This window comes from Hemitrygon akajei, chromosome 7 (assembly GCF_048418815.1).
Source record: "Hemitrygon akajei chromosome 7, sHemAka1.3, whole genome shotgun sequence".
Taxonomy (NCBI): Eukaryota; Metazoa; Chordata; class Chondrichthyes; order Myliobatiformes; family Dasyatidae; genus Hemitrygon; species Hemitrygon akajei.
Genome location: NC_133130.1, coordinates 72,348,143 through 72,367,518, shown reverse-complemented (window position 1 = coordinate 72,367,518; position 19,376 = coordinate 72,348,143). Strand labels below are relative to the sequence as shown.

At 39.1% G+C, this 19,376-nt stretch overlaps 2 protein-coding genes across 4 annotated transcripts in view; one reads left to right on the top strand and one right to left on the bottom strand.

Annotated features, from left to right (window-relative positions):
• The window catches only part of mdh1ab (malate dehydrogenase 1Ab, NAD (soluble)), a 36,803-nt gene extending 22,711 nt beyond the window's left edge, over positions 1-14,092 (bottom strand). The window contains exons 1-5 of the mRNA XM_073051204.1: positions 13,982-14,092; positions 6,703-6,801; positions 5,705-5,801; positions 1,494-1,669; positions 17-139 (exon numbers count right to left, since the gene is read on the bottom strand). Coding sequence (XP_072907305.1) covers positions 17-139; positions 1,494-1,669; positions 5,705-5,801; positions 6,703-6,801; positions 13,982-13,984 — 498 coding nt within the window. The 5' untranslated portion in view covers positions 13,985-14,092. The remainder of the gene's footprint in view (positions 1-16; positions 140-1,493; positions 1,670-5,704; positions 5,802-6,702; positions 6,802-13,981) is intronic.
• Positions 14,093-14,438: 346 nt separating this feature from the next.
• Positions 14,439-19,376, top strand: part of wdpcp (WD repeat containing planar cell polarity effector) — a 179,791-nt gene continuing 174,853 nt past the window's right edge. For all 3 annotated transcript variants that reach the window (XM_073051201.1, XM_073051202.1, XM_073051199.1), the window contains exon 1: positions 14,439-14,534. The gene's annotated coding sequence lies outside the window, so the exon portion shown is untranslated. The remainder of the gene's footprint in view (positions 14,535-19,376) is intronic.

Sequence of the window (19,376 nt, the reverse complement as noted above, 5' to 3'; positions counted from 1 at the left end):
AATTAAAGCTGAATACCTGAGCTCTTGCTCTATTATGATCCAAGCGAGTCAGGCAGAAGAAATTCTCTTTTGGAATTGACGGTGCAGACTTCAGCGCTATCAAACAATTGGTATTGGCTGGGTTTCCCACAACAAGAACCTGAAATAAATAATTTCTTTATTTTAAATGGTAATACAAAGTGGGGGGAAAGTAAGAATCGCTATCCATAAGCAAAACTTTGGTAGTGTCAGGTGCAATAAAGATAATAAAATATTTAAGTGCTATGTTCACTATAAAACTGTAGCTTACGGATTTTTAAAAGATTAGATGCAGCACCAATATACCATGCACACTACTCACCAACTTATTCCATAAAAATACCATAAGAAAATACAAAACAGGAGGAGCAGGAGTAGATAATATGGCCACTCAAACCTGCTCTGCCATTCGCCAAAAGCATAGTGATCACCTGCCTCTTAATTTTCCAGCGCTATCCATAATGCGATTTATATTTATTATAGATTGATATATATTTCTCAGGAATCAATGACCCCTGCACTTACTTTGGTCGCTCAGGGGCCTAAAACAAACATGGTTTAATTCCTGGTGAGCCCTAATTTATTTCAACAGATTGTCTGAATATTGTCAGTAGTCATTTCCTTGCAATTCCATTGAATGTTTCAATGGCTTCTCCACTCCACATCAAACATGCCATCTGGGCCAATTACCTGATGATCCAATCCCTTAACACCCAGGCAGCAGATAATAAAGTAAGAAGATAGTGGATTTCATTTTACTAAAGATTAAAGATCAGCTTTACTTGTCGCTTGAACATCAAAACATTCAGTGAAATGCATTGTTTCCATCAAGTTAGCGAGGATTGTGTTGGGCAGCACACTGTTGTCACGCCTCTAGTGCCAACATAGCATACCCATAACTCACTTACCCTACCCATACGTCGTTAGAGTGTGAGTGAAACCCACATGGTCACGGGGAGAACTATTTATAGACAGAGGTGGGAATCGAACTACTGGCACTGTAAAGCATTACACTGTGCTGCAAGCACTGCACTAACCACTACGATACTGTGCTGCCACCAAGTTTTACTATATTTTTAAACAATAGTTTTACTAAACACTATAGAGCAAAAGCATTAACTCATTGCACAGCTGCTTATCGACCTGTCAAGTGCTTTCAGCACTACTTTGCTTTCACACTTTCAAATTTAAGTTATTTTTCCTTATTGTTATTTCGGTAGTATTTACAAACATGGGCTATTTTATACTAATTGCCATCCAACTCATTGATGCCACAGGCAGATAGTGCATGGCTCAAGCTACAAGCCTCATAATCCTTTCTTAGTTTGTAAAGTTCCATTTGTTGCCAGCCTTGGTTAAAAGTCAATCATCTATCCATGGCCACAACTTTTTAGAGACTTTGTCCTTGATATCAATCAGGATCTTTCACACAGAACTACAAGCTCTATAAAGCTATTAAGCTGAAAGTGTGTTACCTTGACACTCTTCTTGGCAAGCCTGTCCAAAGCAGCACCCTGGGATTTGAAGATCTTCACATTAGCTTTCAACAAGTCTTTCCTTTCCATTCCCTCCCGCCTTGGCATTGAGCCCACTAAAATTGCGACATCAATTGACTGAAAAGCCTCCTCCTCCTTGTCAGTTGAAATAACCTCTACAAGGAAAAAGGCTTAAATTAAAAGGAATCCAATTACAATGGCCAAACTTCCGTTTTAAAATCAACTTGCTAATAAACAGAAAAGCATTGTGAGCAGCTTAGCTTCAGATATTTCATGGAGGAGTACCGGTATGTGGTCTAGGGATAACAGAGGGTTGGGACAGAACTCTTCCAAATGCATTCTTGGGCAAGTCTGTCACAGTCCGTGATATGTAGGTTCCAACAGTTTATTTTGCCCCATGGAAATAGTTAACAGTGCTTTTACTATGGAATTGTTGAACAGAAGAGCAGCTGAAGTTTTTTTTTATATAAATGAGTAAGATAAACTGGAAAAAAGGACTCTCAGAAAAAAACTGAAAAAATATATAGCCTTTAAAGAGGTGATGATTCAGGTACAGTTTATTTAATCCCTTAAGGGGAAGGACAAGGACTTCCAGGATAATTACAAATGAGGCCCTCCGTTGATCAGGGTTGACCATGAATGTTGCTTCCCAGCTGTCTACATGATACGCAAGCCAGGGCAGTACGACATGGAGGGCAAGTTCTTGCCCATGTATCAGGCCCCCATCAACACAGCTGATGGTTCAAAAAGAACTGCAGAGACTGATAAAGTTTGGCACCAGTGTCGTTGCAGGAACTGCCAGTCAGCATTAAACTCAATGTGGGACTGCCTTAGTTACTCCAGCTCTGGATTTTTCCCTGGAGTTAACTCCCAAAGCCTCCCCCATGAGTGCGTATAGCCACAAGGCAGCAGAGGTTTGAAATCAGTTTTCCTTCTCCTATCACTGCTGATGAGCCCCATCTGCCCAAAGTGACTGGTTTTAAGGCGCTGGAACCTGCCTTTGCCTCTTCGCCTGGCAGTAGAAACAGTTCCGCTGGGCTTAGTAGCTAAGCCATACCTGAAGGCCAGGAACCGGACTTGGTTGCCAAACCCCACTACCATCCCCAGCTACAACAACCTTAAGGAAACATAATTACAAATAAAGTTCTTCCTTTGATCTGATTTACACCTATATACTGAAGATCAGATCAAAGAAAGAACATATCAGAATGGAACTGTAGATCGTTAATGCCTATAAACTACAGAACTACAAATATACTTTTTTTTAAATTCAAAAGATTCAAGGAAGAATCCAACAACTTCAACAAAACTTGTTTAAACTCAGCAATAAGAAAACCTTCTATAAAAGATAATCAAGATCAATTAATATTGGACAAGTTTACATCTACCACAGATTGCAAAGGGGTTTGTTATTACACATGTCCATAACCTGATTTTGTCCACAATTCAGAAAATACTCCACAGTATTGTAATGAATAGTGTTGATAAGAACAATAAACATGCCAATTTACAATCATACAGAATCAGGTAAATCATGTTCAGCAGCTGGTTTTGATGGGCTTCAGGTATCAACACTATATAACCATATAACCATATAACAATCACAGCACGGAAACAGGCCATTCCGGCCCTCCTAGTCCGTGCCGAACTCTTAATCTCACCTAGTCCCACCTACCCGCACTCAGCCCATAACCCTCCACTCCTTTCCTATCCATATACCTATCCAATTTTACCTTAAATGACACAACTGAACTGGCCTCTACTACTTCTACAGGAAGCTCATTCCACACAGCTATCACTCTCTGAGTAAAGAAATACCCCCTCGTGTTTCCCTTAAACTTTTGCCCCCTAACTCTCAAATCATGTCCTCTCGTTTGAATCTCCCCTACTCTCAATGGAAACAGCCTATTCACGTCAACTCTATCTATCCCTCTCAACATTTTAAATACCTCGATCAAATCCCCCCTCAACCTTCTACGCTCCAATGAATAGAGACCTAACTTGTTCAACCTTTCTCTGTAACTTAAGTGCTGAAACCCAGGTAACATCCTAGTCGTCTCTGCACTCTCTCTAATTTATTGATATCTTTCCTATAATTCGGTGACCAGAACTGTACACAATATTCCAAATTTGGCCTTACCAATGCCTTGTACAATTTTAACATTACATCCCAACTTCTGTACTCAATGCTCTGATTTATAAAGGCCAGCGTTCCAAAAGCCTTCTTCACCACCCTATCTACATGAGACTCCACCTTCAGGGAACTATGCACTGTTATTCCTAGATCTCTCTGTTCCACTGCATTCCTCAATGCCCTACCATTTACCCTGTATGTTCTATTTGGATTATTCCTGCCAAAATGTAGAACCTCACACTTCTCAGCATTAAACTCCATCTGCCAACGTTCAGCCCATTCTTCTAACCGGCATAAATCTCCCTGCAAGCTTTGAAAACCCACCTCATTATCCACAACACCTCCTACCTTAGTATCATCAGCATACTTACTAATCCAATTTACCACCCCATCATCCAGATCATTTATGTATATTACAAACAACATTGGGCCCAAAACAGATCCCTGAGGCACCCCGCTAGTCACCGGCCTCCATCCCGATAAACAATTATCCACCACTACTCTCTGGCATCTCCCATCTAGCCACTGTTGAATCCATTTTATTACTCCAGCATTAATACCTAACGACTGAACCTTCTTAACTAACCTTCCATGTGGAACTTTGTCAAAGGCCTTGCTGAAGTCCATATAGACTACATCCACTGCCTTACCCTCGTCAACATTCCTCGTAACTTCTTCAAAAAATTCAATAAGGTTTGTCAAACATGACCTTCCACGCACAAATCCATGCTGGCTACTCCTAATCAGATCCTGTCTATCCAGATAATTATAAATACTATCTCTAAGAATACTTTCCATTAATTTACCCACCACTGATGTCAAACTGACAGGTCTATAATTGCCAGGCTTACTTCTAGAACCCTTTTTAAACAATGGAACCACATGAGCAATACGCCAATCCTCCGGCACAATCCCTGTTTCTAATGACATCTGAAAGATCTCCGTCAGAGCTCCTGCTATCTCTACACAAACTTCCCTCAAGGTCCTGGGGAATATCCGGTCAGGACCCGGAGATTTATCCACTTTTAAATTTCTTAAAAGCGCCAGTACTTCCACCTCTTTAATTGTCATAGGTTCCATAACTAGCTTCATGACATTGACACAAAGGGCACAAATTTAAAATTTGCGGAAGACTAATTTTTTGTGTCACAAGGACAAACTAATCTATAATGACAGCACTGTCTGAAGTAGTAGAAAACATCATACAGTATACTGGACTTCATGAAGGGACATAATTAAAAATTTGGAATTAAACACTTAAGCTTTCAAGGTTCATCCACATTTAGAATATTGTGCCCAGTTAGGAAGTAGAGAAATGCATTAGAAAAGGTGCAAAAAGTCTTTGCTGGAATCAGTGCAGAATGACATACTTAAGCCATGACAATAGACATAACTGGGTTTTCCCCTACTTAGCCCACAAAAAGCTGAAGCTTCCAAAATCATGAATTGAAGAAAATGAGGAGAAACAGCAGTTATGAGCACACTGAAGAACCAAAAGCAGCAAATGAAACAAAGGAGCAAAGATTGTCTTTTGCTCAATACAGCTGCATAATCCGAGACACTGGCTAAAAGTGGGATAGAAACATTCAATTCAAAAAGATTTAGTTAACTCTCCAAAAAGAATTTGAATGTTTACTGAAGAGCTTGAAAGGATGACTAAGATCTTTCCAACGCTCAGCCCATCTGAATTGCAGGTTCTTAACCAATCACTTGTGAAACATTAACATGCAATGGATACAGAACAGTTCAGATCACAGCCAGACTCATTATTAATGACCTATTAGCATGGTATATAATCGGTGCACAAGAAAATTTCTAATAAGTAGCTCAATACTTACAAAATTATGGAATCAGATGATCAAATTCAAATTTTGTAGTCCAATGCCCAGTTTAACAAATTATTGATTGATAACTGTAACCCACCCCACACAACACAGAAAGCAAAAATAAAATTTTCTGTTATTATAATTCACTAAGTGCCTTCGAACAGAAAATAAATTACTTTAGTGATCCGTCAAATTTAAGGAGATGCTAAACACTCATTTAGTCTACTGACCTTTCACAAGCGGAAGGGAACAGTCTTGGATTTCCATCACCACGCCATCAAGCACTGACATCATTGGTGTAATGTCAAGTAGCACCAGAATAAGAGGCTTTGGAAGTAACACACACACAAAAAAATCAGTTCTGCATTATATATGATATTATACTTTGATTCTACTTAATTCAATGTAACTTCAGCAATCTATTTCAGATGGAGACAAAATTTCACCAGGAAGTTTCAGTTAGGGATAAATAACCAAACGTATTAATAATTCTATTGCTTCCTTCTATCAGGCATTCTTATTTGAATTTAAAATGAAGTAAAGGTTTCCCCCACTATCCAAAGTTACACCGTTCCTATGAAATCGTTTGTAAGCCAAAATGTCGTAAAGCGAAGAAGCAATTACCATTAATTTATATGTGAAAAATTTTTGAGCATTCCCAGACCCAAAAAAAACCTACCAAATCATACCAAATAACACATAAAACCTAAAATTACACTAATATATAGTAAAAGCAGGAATGATATGATAAATATACAGCCCATATCAAGTAGAAATATTGTATGTACGGTGTAGTTTCACTATCACAGTTGGGAAGCCAGCGAGCCAAAATCGATTTGGAGGAAAAAAAAAATCGGCACGTACACACATACGCGCATACATGCGTAAGCACAAACACACATGCACACGCAACTGCACGCACAAGGCTTCACGGTCATGGTAGTCTTTCTCAGGGTAAGCACACATATAAAGCAGGCGTCTTTTTCTCGTAAAAGCGAAAATCCTCTTTGGTTAGCGAAAACAGGTACTAATGTAGGTCTTTTGTTACAGCGAGCTGTCATAAAGCGAACATTAGAAAAACGGGGGCCACCTGTACCAGAATGACCAAGAGAGAAAGCATGACAGAAAGCAAACTCTTTTCCTATAGTCTCCGTAATAAACAATGTTGCTTTATGGAGTTAAAAAGGATTAGATATTCAAGCAATTGCTTTGAAAGAGTAAATGTTACCTGGTCTTTTCCAAAAACATCACCCTTGGCAATGTTAAAGATCAGGGAATAGGCTATCTGACCAGCAGCTCCAGTCACAAGCACTTTAATTGGTTCTGCCTGCAAGAGAAATTGGGTGAGAATAAAAAGAGTGAATTAAAACATACTTTCAAAGTTCGATCTGTAGGTTCTAGCATGGTTTAAAGGACTGCATTTTTCTACAACATTTAAAGGTATCAAATGAATGTGAAATAGAAAATATAACTAAACCCACAGCTAAAACATATATTTTAAAAATGTACCGTAGATTCCGGATTTTAAGCCGCTACTTTTTTCCCACATTTTGAACAGCTTTGAACTCTGCGGCCTTTAATACAGAGCGGCTAATACATGGTTTTTTTTCATGCCGCCTCGTAAACATTTTGCCTCGTAACAGTAGACCAATAAAATTGATGAGTAGTTCACAGAGGTCCAATGAAATTGTACGATAAATCAAGCGCACTTTCACAATTAAATTATTGTAAATCAGTCATTTGTACTCACCCTCATCAACATGGAAAACACTCGAAGAAAAGCATTGTGCTGCCTTTATGGCAGTTATTTAGTTTATAATATTTTCGCTTAGTAATTCATTTGTTAGTATTTTCTAGTTAAAGTTAGAAGTACTACATCCCGGGATACTATGACGTCACATCCGGTTTCGCCGCGTCTTGTGGGAAATACCGGTTTGCGATAAACGGGAAGGTGGGGGCATTAGGCGAGCGCGAAACGCTGCTTTTAAGTTAAAGGCGACCAATAACTTTTCCTGGTAGGCTGCAGTATATATTTTTTTACCAGTCGTTAGGAGATATTGGAATGTATACGCAACGTAATTTGTGTGTTACCGATACGTATGTATATTTAAAAGTAGCCGTGTTACAGGCACGGTTCGAAAAAAAGCATTTGCAATATGTATTTGTTTATGTTACCATATGGATTTAATTAAAAGTTAAAAAATCCTCACGTGTAATATCTTTCTGTGTAAATATCTCATATTACAACGTGGGACACCTGCGGCCTAAAATCCGGTGCGGCTTGTACAAGTACAAAATTGATTTTCTTTCTAAAATTAGAGCCAGCGGCTTTTAATCAGGTGCGCTCTGTAGTGCGAAATCTACTCTAAAGCTAATTAATCAGTGACACTTGTGAAATTAATTTGCACTAACAAATACTTCTACAGAGAAAATGACTGATAATTTCAAAACTACACATCAGCAACACGTTTACAACTGCAAAATCAAGCAATATTTCAAACAAAAGGTTAGTTTAAGATTCCTCTTTCTGACAAGCAAGTCCCACGCCAAATTTGATGCTACAGTATTGTTTTCCACAGGAAAAAGCCATTACACCATCAATTTCATGCCTTGTGAAGAAATTAATTGATACTCTCAGCAGCTGATACCCTGGAACCCCTGAAACTTGTATACGAATGCCACTTGAGGGTAGAGTTAAGAAACTGCAAAGGTATAAAGATTCTGATGGGAATTATATACAAGCCTTTGAATAGTAGCTAGGATGCAAGATATAAATTGCAATGCGAGATAAAAAAAGGCAATGTTATGATAGTCATGAGCGATTTCAATATGTATGTAGACTGGGAAAATCAGATTGGCACTGGATCCCAAAAGAGGGAATTTGTAGAATGCCCATGAGATGGCTTTTCTATAGCATTTGTAGTTGAGCCCACTAGGGAATCAGCTCCTCTGGACTGGGTGTTGTGTAATGAACCAGATTTGATTCAGGAGCTCAAGGTAAAACAACCTTAAGGAGGCACTGATAATAATATGATGGGAATTCATCCTGCAGTTTGAAAAGGGGATCGAGTGAGATGTATCAGTATCACAGTGCAATTAAAGGAATTTGAAGTCTTCTAAAGGGAGGATAAGGCAACCATGGTGGTCAAGAGAACACAAAAGCAGAAGAGAGGGCATACAATATAGCAAAAAAAAAAAATCAGTAGGAAGTTAAAGGATTGGGAAGTTTTAAAATGCCAAGAAGGTAACTTAAAAAAAAAGCCATAAGGAGAGAAAAGATGAAATATGAAGGTAAGCGAACCAACAATATAAGATACCAGAAGATTTTTCCAGAAATATAAAGAGTAAAAGAGAGGAGAATGTAAATAGATGTCCACTGGAAAATGATAATAGAGTAGTAAAGGGACACAAAGAAATGGAGGACAAACACAAGTATTTTGCACCATTTTCACTGCAGAAGTGTGGCGTGCGGCCAAGTGGTTAAGGTGTTGGACTCGCATTCTGAAGGTCATGAATTTGAAGAGTGTGTTGCGTCCTTGAGCAAAGCACTTAACCACACATTGCTCCTGTCCACCCAGCTGAAAATGGGTACCGGCAAAATGCTGGGGTTAACCTCGCGATAGACTGGCGTCGTATCCGGGGGGGTGGGGGGTGGGGAGAGGAGGTGGTCTCCTACTCTCAGTCACTTCACGCCATGGAAACCGGCATAAGCACCAGCCTGATGAGCCAATAAGGCTCGGGACAGACTTTAACTTCACTGTGGAAGACACTTGCAGTATGCCAGAAATTCGAGGGTGTTGGGAGCAGAAGTGAAATGCAGTTCCTATTACTGAGGAGAAGGTGCTTGGGAAGCTGGAAGATCTGAAAGTAGATGACACCTGTACCAGATGGTATACATGCCAGGTTGATGAAGAGATTGTGGAGGCATTAGTAATTATCCTTCAAATCTCACTAGATTTTGGAATGGTTCCAGAGGACTGGAAAATTGCAAATGTCACTCCACTCTTTAAGGGAGGAGGAAGAAAGGAAATTATCAGCCAGTTAGCCTGATATCAGAGGTTGGGAAAATGTTGGGATGAGGGTGAATTTCTTTATCCATAGGGTAATGAATCTGCGAAGGCCAAGTCACAGTATTTTTAAAGCAGAAATTGCTAGGTTCTGAATTAGGCAGGGCCTCAAAGATTACAGAGAGAAAACAGGAGAATGGGGTTGAGAGAGATAATATTCAGCAATGACGGAATGACAGAGCAGACAATGGGCCAAGTGACCTAAATCTGTTTTGTCTTATGGTCTTATTAATGATTCCAGTGCAGAATTCACTAGCAAGGCCAGTACTTATTGTGTATTCACATCTGCCGTTGATGCTATTGAGATGTACAACTTTGTTAAGCTTCTGCATATCTTTTAGTGAATGACGTTATGTAAAAAATTCCAGGATTTCAACAGAGTAATACACTTTCAAGTTATGATACTATGAAACTTGGAAAGGAATGCTGTAGTGCTCATGAGTAGAAGTATTTTAGTTCCTACATGTATAGCAAATAATTTGATGTTATGTTCAAAATAACAATTAACATTTAAAATTTAGGATATTATGATTCACAAGTTAGGCTTTTCCCAATAGAAAGTATACAAAATCACATTTCAAAAATTGGTTTAAATATCTGCAGACTTTTGTTTGAGATTCCAAGGTTCCATTTGTTCAAGTTCTGTTGTCAAAATAAACACAAATCACTGGAATGAAATAGTTCTGCATACTTGGAAATATCCATAAATAAGGAAGGCCATCCCATTCATTATTAATGGCCACCCCTCACTTTTCTATTTTCAGCTGTGTATGCATTAAGAAACCAAATTGAAGATATTCCAAGTTTTCTGACTGGCATCAATCTGCACACCTACTTTGGGTGAATGTTACATGAAGAATAATTTTTCAATTGGTCCTAAAATTGCTAATTGTATGAATGAATAAACATCTGCCCTACTCCAGTTGTCTGTAAAAATAAATGGGATTGATATCTGTTTCCTTAACTGTTACCTTGTTCTGCAGCCCAGCATGTCCCAGCAACTTCTCTCAGAAATTATTGTAACAGAAAAATATGATTGCTGTTGCATATTTTTAAGTTACATTTCAAGGACAAGTTTCCCCCTCAATAGTGTCGGTGCAGTTCCACCGGATTGGCCTAGCCTTCAGGCATTGCTGCTCTCCTCTTTTCACAGAAGCAGATGGAGCTCACAAGGTGGAATTATTATTGATTACAATTTCCTCTAACAAACACAACTTCATTTGAGTAGATACTTAATTCTGTTGATATCGATCATTGTTACATTGTTTAAAACAGCAAAATTACGAGCACTTCAACTTCATGCTCATCTCGTTCAAAATAATTCCTAGCACTTTCCAAGCTGCCACTTTCATCTCAGTACAGTTTTAGCTTGATACTACCTGCAAGTATCAATAATTTGCATGGAGTTTACAAAACAAAAAGGAAACTTAAGAATATTGATTCCAAAATCAAGCAACTGAATCAAACTCTTAAATGCTGAAGGACACTGACCCAAATGAAAGTACTAATTGTACAAGAAGTCACTAAGTTACATGCAGTAACTTCCTCCACCCCCTAAACTTACTCGGCCACTCAACAAGATGATGGGTGATTTGACCTTTGTTTTTTCTCCATTTTACCACCAGACCCTCCAAGCTCAAATCCCCAGGATAAAACAAAAACCTCTCAACCGTGTGCACACAAGGACTATCAGGATGTCAAATCCTCTGCAATGCACACATTAAGAAAAAAAATCCTAGTCTTAAATGGAGCGCACAAAGTGCTGGAGAAACTCAGTGGGTCAGGCCACACCTCTGGAGTGAAGTGCACAGTTAATGTTTTAAATCCAGACCCTTTGTCTGGGCTGCATTACAATCTGAAATGACAATTACCTATTTTCCTCCCAAGCTTAACCTGCTGTTCTTCCAGAACTTTTGTATTCCAGCAACTGCAGGCTTGTGTGAGAGTCTCAAGTGAGTGATTACTAATCTTGGGTGGCAGGGTGGAGATACGTCTATGACTGGACCCATTGCAATTTGCCTATCGCCATAATAGGTCAATGGCAGACACAATCTCAATGGCTCTCCACACAGCTTTAGACCACCTAAACAACACAAACACCCACATCAGGATGCTGTTCATCGACTATAGCTCAGCATTTAATATCATCATTCCCACAATCCTGATTGAAAAGTTGCAGAACCTGGGCCTCTGTACCTCCCTCTGCAATTGGATCCTTAACTTACTAACCAGAAGGCCACAATCTGTGCGGATTAGTGATAACATCTCCTCATCGACGATCAATGCCGGTGCACCTCAGGGGTGTGTGTTTAGCCCACTGCTCTACTCTCTGTATACACATGACTGTGTGGCTAGGCATAACCCAAATACCACCTATAAATTTGCTGACACTGTTGGTAGAATGTCAGGTGGTGATGGGAGGGTGTACAGGAGTGAGATATGCCAACTAGTGGAGTGCTGCCACAGCAACAACCTGGCACTCAACGTCAGTAAGATGAAAGAGCTGATTGTGGACTTCAGGAAGGGTAAGACAAAGGAACACATACCAATCCTGGTAGAGGGATCAGAAGTGGAGAGAGTGAGCAGTTTTAAGTTCCTCAGTGTCAAGATCTCTGAGGATCTAACCTGGTCCCAACATATCGATGTAGTTATAAAGAAGGCAAGACGGGCTATATTTTATTAGAAGTTTGAAGAGATTTGGCATGTCAACAAATACACTCAAGAACTTCTACTGATGTACCATGGAGAGCATTCTGACAGGCTACATCACTGTCTGCTGGGGGGCTACTGCACAAGACCAAAAGCTGCAGATGGTTGTAATCTAGTCAGCTCCATCTTGGGTACTAGCCTACAAAGTACCCAGGACATCTTTAGGAAGCAGTGTCTCAAAAAGGCAGTGTCCATTATTAAAGACCTTCAGCACCCAGGGCATGCCCTTTTCTCACTGTTACCATCAGGCAGGAGGTACAGAAGCCTGAAGGCACACACTCAGCCATTCAGGAACAGCCTCTTCCCCTCTGCCATCTGATTCTTAAATGGACATTGAGGCTTTGGATGCTACCTCACTTCTTTTAATATATAGCATTTCTGTTTTTGCACATTTAAAAAAATCTATTTAATATATGTAATTGATTTACTTGTTTTCTCTCTGCTAATTATGTATTGCATTGAACTGCTGCTGCTAAATTAACAAATTTCACATCACATGCAAGTGATAATAAACCTGATTCAAAGGAGGTGTAGGTCACTCTTGGGCAAGGTGTAGCACCTAGACACCCCTCCCCTTCCCCCAGTCAGGGCCACGTGAAGCGATGGGAGCAGATGGCTTATAGGAGCAGCCGGTGCATATCACAGTTTCTGATTATGCAACCACTGACGCGAGGCCGACCACCTCTGGCGTATTGATAATTGTTGGGGTTACCGGTCTTGCGAAGACGTTGCTCAGAAGGCAGCAACTTCTGTAGAAAAAAAATTGTCATGACCTATTATGGTCATGGATAAATGAAAGACCATGATCGCCTACATCAATACAACACATCAGATAATGACGATGATGCCCAACATCCGTTCTCTCCGTTGAGGAAATAAAACTCCACAAACTCTACCATCAACACCTCCCCCCCCCCCCCCCTCAGATTTATTTCAATAAAATACAAAACTACTGCAGTCATTCAATACGAGATTTCGTCATGGGCACATTTTCAAGGTCACAGTTCCGGTTCTAATCATGCACATCCAACCCGTCAGGGGAACCTTTACACTACTCGCAAAATAAAACAATCATACACTTTCTCCACACGCAAAGTGCTGGAGGAACTCCACAGGTCAGACAATATTTATGGAGAACTCAACCCGAAACTCTACCCCCTTCCATAAATGCAGCCTGACCTGTTGAGTACATTCAATACCTTGTGCTGACCTATATTTCCAGCATCTGCCGAATCTCTCGTGGGTATGGCACTTTCCTCTACGTAATACCCATTTTAACTCTAAAGTGCAAATGACCAGGTGTACAAAAGTTTATTTAGCTTGCTTTAAACTTTACACCAACTCAAGAAAATGATTAACGACCCCATTGCATGGAATAAACCTACGCACTTTGCAATATTATTTCAACATGACAGACACGCCAACAACAAAAATAATCACATTAACGAAGCAGATCTAATTTTGTGCCCCGTTTACAAAGCAGCCATACACCGAAGCTGGAATGATATGTTTCCAAATGCGCATAATGATTCAAGAGTCACAATTAGATTGCTGAGTTCGTGGGCGAGTAAGCCGTGAGCCAACACAGTAGATAATGTTATCTACAAAAACGACAAATAAAAGCTTAAAAGGTTTAACAAGAACGACTAAAATCCAAAACCAGCATACAACTTCATTGAATTTACGTATCTTTTAAGCCCTGCATCCTAAAGTGATGTTAAAGGTACGAACCATTTTGCACCGCCACTCTAGGTCACCTCTGCTCGAATGCGCCAAAGAGAGCAGGCGTCACGTGCTTGTGCTTGTGCCACGTGGCCACGTTTTCCCCCCCCCCAAACTCTGGGATTTGTAGTTTTATTTTGGAAAGTGCTCGCGATTGTTAGCATACTATAAACTCCAACTCCCAAAATGCAGCACGTACCCACGTCGCCCCACTCTGCTTCGCTATTTCCTGTTGCAGAGTGTCAAACCTGTAAATTATAAATTATGTATACTCCGATGTTTAGCTTTGAAATCTTAGTAAGTTGTGCTCATTGTGCTATTTTTGTCTGCTTAACTGTTCTCTTGGTTTTCAAGGACGTACTTGTTTATTCTTATTGCGGAGGGATTGAAAAATCAGCCTTTTTATTCAGCATGGGGCGATGCACTTCCTGACGATCGGAAGCAATCGTCCGCAGTTACCTCCGGAAAACGATGCGCGATCCTTGTCATCCAATGGGCGGTCGCCCTGGTTGCCAAGACGCGACGACTGAGTGCAGAGGACCACTTTAGACGCAAGCGGCAGGTAAGGCAGGCTTGCTGTTTAAACAAGACGAACATGCTTGTCAGGCGCGACATAAGCAGTACTAGTGAGGTGGTAAATGAAGTTAATCTTCCTGGCAAACGAAGGAAGATTTATTCGGACTTTCTAATGATTGAGGCGAAGTTACCTCTAGAAACACGAGTAAACACACACGTTGATTACCTTTTAATTGCTGTGGTTGTAGAGTTGTAAATTTTCTAAGCAAAAGCTCGTGGATTTATATAATGTTTAGCAAACGAAAGTACTTGTTTTACGAAAGTGTGGATTATGTATACTGATTTTAAAGCCATAGTTCTAAGGACTGTATGGAACATCGTTTCAGAAGGCTGCCAATGTCTATTGTATTGGTGTAAAGAGTCAAGTTACAAAGTATTGTTGAAACTAAGAAAGTAAAGGATAAAGGGATGTGATGAGAGTCTTTAACGTGATGCTATAGTAGCTATAGAGAAGATATTTCTGGTTGTGAGTGACACTAAAATTAGAGGTCACAATTAAAACCTACGTACGCAATTAAAACCTGTTCATTATTAATTAAAGAAAGAAAATAATGGAGGAACTATTGTAACTAGACAGTGACAATGAGGAACTTTCTATTTGGTAGTTCTGTGGAAAATAATAGATGATGCATTTAAGATGAGCAAATAATCATGAAGTATAAAATGGAAGCACTGTAGATTATTTGGCTTATTGAGCATCGCTGATTTCAACCATTTCTTAGTTGGTTACCATGCTTTCAATACATGTGTCAGTGATGAGTATCAAGATCATTCTAAATTTTCTGTTGTGTCTTAATATCCGTCTGGTCAAGTGCAAAAATAGAAAACCTATTGACAGCATCTTTTTATTTTGAATGAGACATTCAATGAACAAAATTGATAATTTAGCTTGCATGCAGTACAGTATTTGCCAATACTTTCCACAAGGTATTTCAGGTCTGCTTAGAAATTTAACTCTACCCTGAAAAGACATCCTGAAGTCTGCTGCAGCTGGATGTTTAGCTACTTGTTGAAATTGTTTTTAATCAGTTTTAATTTCCTGTCTCAAGTTTGATCATGCTTAGTTTTGCCAAGATCACAGAATTTTGAATGAATCTTTTGGAAATTCTGAAGTGTAAACCATCACAATTTTAACAATTATAGAAGATTTTTCATCTTTATAAGATTCAAGTCTTATTTTTTTCTGTGTATTGTCATCATGTGCAGAAAAATGAGAATCATTCCTGTTCCCAGTCTATACAAATCAGGTTTAGGCCTGTGGTGCTCTGGGAGAGAGAGTTTAAAGTCCCCATAATAATTTTCAAATGCTAATATTTTCAAATACTCCATATTTATAAAACTGATGCAGTACAGAAAATATGCAAGTTTTATGCCTGGATACAGTGATCATTTGCTGAAAGCTACTATACGTGGAAGCAATTTTTTTACATTGTTCTGTCATTTTACTCTCTGTAGGTTTTCATCCTCTTCTTCCACAGTCCCTCGGCTTTGAGGACAAATTGTTTTCACTCCATTTCTCTGGGTACCGAAATAGCCAGTGAGTCTAGTGTGGGACCTACAGACTGTTAGGAGTGACAGTGAGGGAGGGTGAATGAGTATTTTGGGAGTTAGTGCCTTGTTTCTATATTTATGCTGGGTTTCATCTGGATGATCCTGCTAAACGGAACCAGAAATTCCTAATGCCTTTCTTGAATGGCCAGGGACCATTGGGAACATTATATTTTCTCAAGGAAGCTTTGGGAATATCCTTAAATCTATTCCTCCATCCCACCAGGTACTGTAATTTATTCCTTCATCTTGACAGAGCTTGGAATCATGTTGGTTTTCAAATTGCTTAAGTAACTTACCTAATTTGAAACATCTGAAATATCCCAACCTACGCTATATAATTTTCTTTAGCTTGTGAAGTTCATTCCTGAACACACACAAAAGTAAGTCTTCTACATCAGGCATTAGTAATTATATTTTATAAAAATCATAAATAGTCAAATTACATTTGGAAGAAAGAATATGTATTGTATAATTGTGCTTTCATAGTTTAATCTTTTTTGTTTTTGGAGATTTAACTAGCACCTTGCAGAATGATAAAAACTGAGCATATTACTTTGATTTAAGAGTTTGTACCTCTTAGACTTAGACCAATAAAATATAATTGTTCATACTTTGTACCATAGCATGTAGCAAAAATTTGATACATCATTGCAACATTTAGTAGATGGAACTGAGGATGAATTGCAACATGAATATTTTAATTTCTCAGCATGATTTGGATATTTGAACATGTGTTATAGAAGAATGTTGCCAACAGCCATTCAGTATTGTGTTGTCTTGAAAATATAATCCACCCATGTATTTTTTATTAGCTGAATTAGAGGGTCATTACATCCATGTTACAAAACAGCTGCAGATAGAATTTCTTCTCTTGAGAAATAAAATGGTTGGAAACAGATACAATATCTGCTTTTTGACAAAATGTTAATGTAAATTTTGTTGGTATCTGTGCATACAGTTACAATAAAAATAAAATGTTGTGAAATTATTTCTTTCCACTGGGTTCAATGTTCAGGTATGGTATACAGGAGTATGGTAGCCTAGTGTTAAGAACTAAGAGTTCTAGATAATTGATCATACCCAAAGAAAATTTAAGTAAGTAAACACTTACATAAAAAAATTGTTGGCCTCTGCTGCAATAGTTATGGAAGTATTGGATCATTGTCCAGCCCACCATGAGAAGGAGGAGATCTGCTCTCCTATTTGGATCTATAGGTGACTCCATCTCTGCCAAAGTGGTTGATTGGTGATTGCCTCCTCACTTAGGGTCATTGAGGACTGACAATGAATGGTAAAATTCTGTAGATTTTGGAGATCTAGAGCAACACACACAAAATGCTGGTGGAACTCAGCAGGTCAGGCAGCATTTATGGAAAGGAACAGAATTGAGATTCGGACTGAGACCCTTCATCTTGGCAATAAATGCATTGCTGCAACCAGTCCGCAAATAAATGAAAAGAAGTGAAGATGTGAAAACTTGTGTATTTTCCCCCTGTGTGCACAAGGTAGTGCTGCAAGCTCAACCAAAGCACAGAACTGTAAAGATGAGATGAAAGCATTTCAACTGCTGTGACAGGTTGATATTTCCAAATTCTGGGCTGGTACTGGGTTACCAAGCTCACCTGTCAATTTGACAGCAGAAGTTTGGTTTGCCTTATGTTTCACGTTACTAGATCCTTCATTTTCCTTTTGCTCCCAATAATTACAAGTTGTGTACCAGCAACTGTTAAGTTAAAAGAAATGTCTGCAGATCCTGGAAACCATGCTTATTAACAGAAAATGCTGCAAATATACAATAAGTCCTGCTCTCTCCATGACTGTATTTTTGAGACCACGTCTGTGATGAGAGAAGCAATGAATATTTCAGATTGTCGATCTCTAATTAGAATTTATGATCTTTTCTGATTTAAAACTATTTAGCTCCATAGATGCTGCCTGACCTGCTGAATATCTGCTGCACCGAGTTATTTTGAATTCCCAGCTTCTGTTATCTTTGCTTTTGTTGATGAAAAGCAGATATTGCACACTTTTCATGTGTTTGGGAAATTGCACAATACACTGTAAAATATCTTTGCCCCCTGTTGCCACCCTTTTGAGTGCAATGTGATGTATAAGCAGATATTCTTCAGCAGTCAGTGCAGGTGTGTAATTTGTCTCTGCTATTTACACTGGACAAATACTTGCATTCTGCAGTCCTTTTATTGACCATAACTCTGCCTTAGATACCATAATCCCAAGCAACCACACCTCCAAAATTCTTGAGGAAGGATTCTAGAACCCCTTCTGCAACTGGATCTTTGAATTCCTCACCATAATCTAGTCCATAATCAGCAAAGAAAAGACAACCCCATCTCCTCTGCAATAACCCTCAACACTTGTTCCCCACAAGGCTATGTCTTCAGTCTGTGGCCATATTCCCAAAACAATCACAATTGGGTGGCCAAATTCTAAATCTATTTAGGAGTTTGCAGATAACACCATTGTAGTGGGCCAGATCTTAAACATTGACAATACAGTGTACTTACTGGAAAGCAACACAAAGTTTAATGGTGTAGTCTCAAGGCAACCTTTACCCGTAGAGTTCACAAAACAAGAGAGCTGGACATAGTCTTCATGAAGTGAGGTGGAGTATGCTATGTTTTGTAACTCCAAAACATAAATCTAATGACAAGGAAAAAAAAGAGAGCCCTCGAGATGTGAGCCTTAGTTTAGTCTTTAGTGGGACATACATTTGTCATGTGGTAACAGCATGACATGCAATTCACTTATTTTCACATATAACCTGCAATGAATTATTTAAACAAAGAAGAATGTTTAATCAAATAATATAGTTACAATATTACTCAAATACTACTGAAATATTAAATACACAACCCTCCTCCCTGCTTAGCTATAAACTCCAACTCTAATAAATGCACCTCAACTTAAACACAATATACTACATAATACAGCTACTATACAGATCTCCAGACCATAGTAAAATTTAAATTGTCCCATTTAGGTCTAAAGATTTCATCGCTGTGGAGGTTACCCTTGTGGGATAATGTCTTTCCTGACAAGGAGGATCACTCTGCTTGGCAGGTGAGACTGGTGGCTGTGAAACAATCTCAGGTTCTGGGGCCTCCTCAGTGGTGATTGTAGGAGTTGACATTGAGACTGCGGGAAGTGATTCTGACAGCTGTGGACACCTTTCTTTAGCTTTTCACTCTGCTGTCCTCAACTGAGTGAGGTGTTGTCTCCAGATGATAATGGACATAATCTCCACTATGTAGGAGAG